This window comes from Poecilia reticulata, linkage group LG4 (genome assembly GCF_000633615.1).
Source record: "Poecilia reticulata strain Guanapo linkage group LG4, Guppy_female_1.0+MT, whole genome shotgun sequence".
Lineage (NCBI taxonomy): Eukaryota > Metazoa > Chordata > Actinopteri > Cyprinodontiformes > Poeciliidae > Poecilia > Poecilia reticulata.
In genome coordinates this window covers 28,300,785-28,304,156 of record NC_024334.1, presented here as the reverse complement: position 1 = coordinate 28,304,156, position 3,372 = coordinate 28,300,785, and the positions used below count along the sequence as shown (strand labels likewise).

The following is a 3,372-nucleotide window of genomic DNA, read 5'->3' as shown; positions in this document are numbered from 1 at the left end:
CCTATGGGAAGCTTCACTGCTCCACACACCTAACACTGCAATCTGCCAACCCTCTGCCTCTTTTTGTCTCTTCGTTTTGGACATCCTCCTCTTAGCCTCGGTGGACATGAAGCAGATGCTCCCCCTGAAACTGTCTGCTAGAGACGACAACGTCCTGAAGGCCAAACGCTCCATCAGCCCCCATCAGCAGCCCCTCCAGTCTCACTCCCTGCATCACCACTCAGGTATCTGTCCAGATGAACACATCTTCACTGCGCCTCATTTATCRAAAACTGGCATGGCATGATCTGACATGATCCACGTRRATCATGTCAGATGAATCTGTGTGTGGTAGATAATTGTGTGTTGAATTTTAAGGTGAAAGAAATCGCATTTTCCACACACACAAAATACTAACACGATGTGGTGGTGGTCCTTGAAAGTACTTGATACTCAAACTGCACACTTGGTAAAGTGCAATCCAACGTATGATTAAAAGCCTAATTTTGCCGAGCGCCATTTATTATTGAACCCAGATATTTAAAGATAATAATAAAAAAAACATTTTTTTCTCTCTGTCGGAAAGCTTGGTGAGAATATTGTTTTAGATTTTTTGTAACTTTCTCTTATATTTGTAGTTTACCTCGTTTCTGCTGTAGAATATAAAATACTATCACAAAGTATTTATTAACAGTGAATTGAAACTGTTTTCTTTTGTTCATTTAGACTTTTTTTAAGCTCCAATCTGTGGCGCTGGGAAAGTTTCAAAACGTACCTTGAAAATGCTTGAATATTTGTGTGAAAAGTGTTCAAACCATTTGTAATAATTTATCACTTTGTTTTATTTTGATTCTATTTTTCAATTTAATGGAAGCATCACAACAAAATGAAGATGTCATCAAAAGGCACAATAGAGGATTGAAACTAACATTCTCTGCCAATTTTGTGCAATATTATCTTTATGGTTGACTCACCAATAATGAGCATTTAATCGTCTCGTGTTAAAAGTACAGAATGGCGAACAGATCTGCAAACATTCTCGAGCAAAACTGAGCCGACTACTAAGCTGCATTTTTCTGCTGCACACGTTTGAACTTTGAAGTTGGTTCTCACGGACACAAACCTGATTGTTCACCTGGACAAGCGGGACCCCGCCCTGTGGCATTCCTCTGAAAAGCTCACCCACATGCCGGCCTCGCCCTGTGTAAACACCCATCAGTTTCTCATCCTTCCTTTTGATAAATGGCCGGCTCTTTTCACACACACGTTTTAATCCTGCTCGCTCACAATCACTTTGAATAAAAATCATTGGGAGGATCTCATGTGATTCACTTCAGTTAGGGCTAAGTGGGCCACACAGGGTTTTCTGAAGGGTTTAAAATGACATCAGCAGTTACAAATGGTATTTCATTAATCTTGCTATTGAAAATAAAGCTACCACTTTGGGCACTCCATCAGAAATGTAAATATCACAGCAGCGTCTGTAGTTTCAGCGAAAGTGAGGATGGAACATAAAATAGTGTGGATTTTTTTTTTTTTTTTTTATTTGTCCCTCATCAGATTGTTTTTGAATACACAGCATATAAACCTTTTAGAAATGTCATAAATAAGGCTACCAACTTTTGGAAACCGTAGAACCACCTGTACACATTACTTGTGCAAAGACTAAAGTAGCTAAGCTAAACTAAGCAAATTTAAAGAAGTTTTAGTAAAAAATACCTTGATTTTACGCCTTTGGCGTTGGCTGTTTTTTGATATTTTTTTAATTCTAATATTGTAAATTAATAAGAAATTTATATTTGCAATGCGTCCTTCCGGAATCAAATTTTAAAAAATACATTGCTACAAATTTACTGAATAAAATGTATAAACCACCAAAATATATTCATTTTTGGCACTACCAGAACTCCATACAAGGTTTCTTTGATGTGGGTTCAAATGGTTTTTATCAGCTTCTAGTTAAGACTCTGACGTTTCCATGGATACCAAATATGTCTGTTTAACTGAGGGAAAAATAGTCCAAATCTGCCCCCGGTACCAGTTCTGACCAGCTCGAAACATACTGCCGTTTATGATTTCTGGATTAACCCTTTGTTTTCTGCTGCTGTTTTCAGATCAGCTGAGTCCAGAGCAGACTGGATTAGACACGCAGCCCACCTCCTCCATCAGCTCCACCCAGAAGCCCCCCATGCAGGGCGTGCAGCCCCATCCTTCCCCCTCCGTTCACCACCTCCACTCCCAGAGCGCCGACTCCCTCCCGTTCCAGCCCAACCTGCAGCCGCACAGTCTCAGCCAAATCGCACAGGCCAACGCCCCGCTGAACGTTCACGGCCTCAGCGTGACGCCGCCCTACAGCCTCCCTGCTGAGGACCTCAACAAGGAGGACGTCATATTTTTTTAAAGCTCCAGCTGCCCCAGAACCGAGCACTGACCCCCCAGTCTGACCACAACTTATTGCCGAGGCTTGCGTGGAGAAATTTCCCCCAGCTTTTCATTCGATAGCRTTTGCTGATTCACATTTTTATCCAAGCTGCCTCTAATATTTAATTTAATTTTTAGGTATAAATACTTACAAGTATGGGGTGCAAAGGTGTCCTCAAACAAAGGAGTCCAGCGTTGATTTATTATTATTTTAATTAAGTTTTATTAATCCAAAGACACAAAACACATTTCTGAACAGGATCTGACTGAAAGGAGAACGGCGTAGGATCGTTTTTGTTGTTGTTTTTTTTATCTAGAAGTTCAGCTTGTGAGAAGCAAAACGTTCAGTGAAGGATATTTACGGCTCTCTCCTGCTGGTCCTGGACCATCATGAAGCTTTTCATCAGATGTGATCAAAACTCTGCTTGAAGTTTCATCTGCACATCGTAAAAGCAAAACAAAACAAACAAAAAAAAACTTCTTTCCAAAATAATGAAGGAACATTTTATGGGGAATATGTTGAAAAGAGTTGATTGTACAGCTTTTATGATTGTAAAGCTTAATTGCATTTTTTGGTACTTGTCTTAAATGTGCTTCTTTCAAAAAAAAAAATTGTAATAACACCAGTCTTGATGCTGGTTTAGAAAGTTAACTAGCATTTTATTTCAGCAAAGGGAGGGCTTGTTTTTTTTTTTTTTTTGGTAATATGTGTAAAAATATGAAGTGAGACTCAAAGAACACACTTTCCTTAGAATAGTTGGAGAGTCCTTTTCTTTGTTTTCATAACGCTAATCTGCCAATCTTGTTCTGCTTTGGTCAAAATGACGAACCAGAATTGTGCTTATATAAGCGGCGAAATAGCAAAACGTGGTCAAATTTGAAATTTCATTTCAGTTTGTTTCACAGAGGTCGAAGAAAGTAAAAAAGACGTGTTGCAGGTGAAGACTGAATCTGTTTGTTCTGCTGCTCATG

The 3,372-nt window shown here is 39.3% G+C and overlaps 1 protein-coding gene across 3 annotated transcripts in view; it reads left to right on the top strand.

Annotated features, from left to right (window-relative positions):
* The window catches only part of arhgef18b (rho/rac guanine nucleotide exchange factor (GEF) 18b), a 48,789-nt gene extending 45,423 nt beyond the window's left edge, over positions 1-3,366 (top strand). For all 3 annotated transcript variants that reach the window (XM_008407956.2, XM_008407955.2, XM_008407954.2), the window contains 2 exons: positions 96-224; positions 2,094-3,366. In XM_008407956.2, the coding sequence (XP_008406178.1) occupies positions 96-224; positions 2,094-2,380 (416 nt within the window). In that variant the 3' untranslated portion in view covers positions 2,381-3,366. The remainder of the gene's footprint in view (positions 1-95; positions 225-2,093) is intronic.
* Positions 3,367-3,372: the final 6 nt, after the last annotated feature.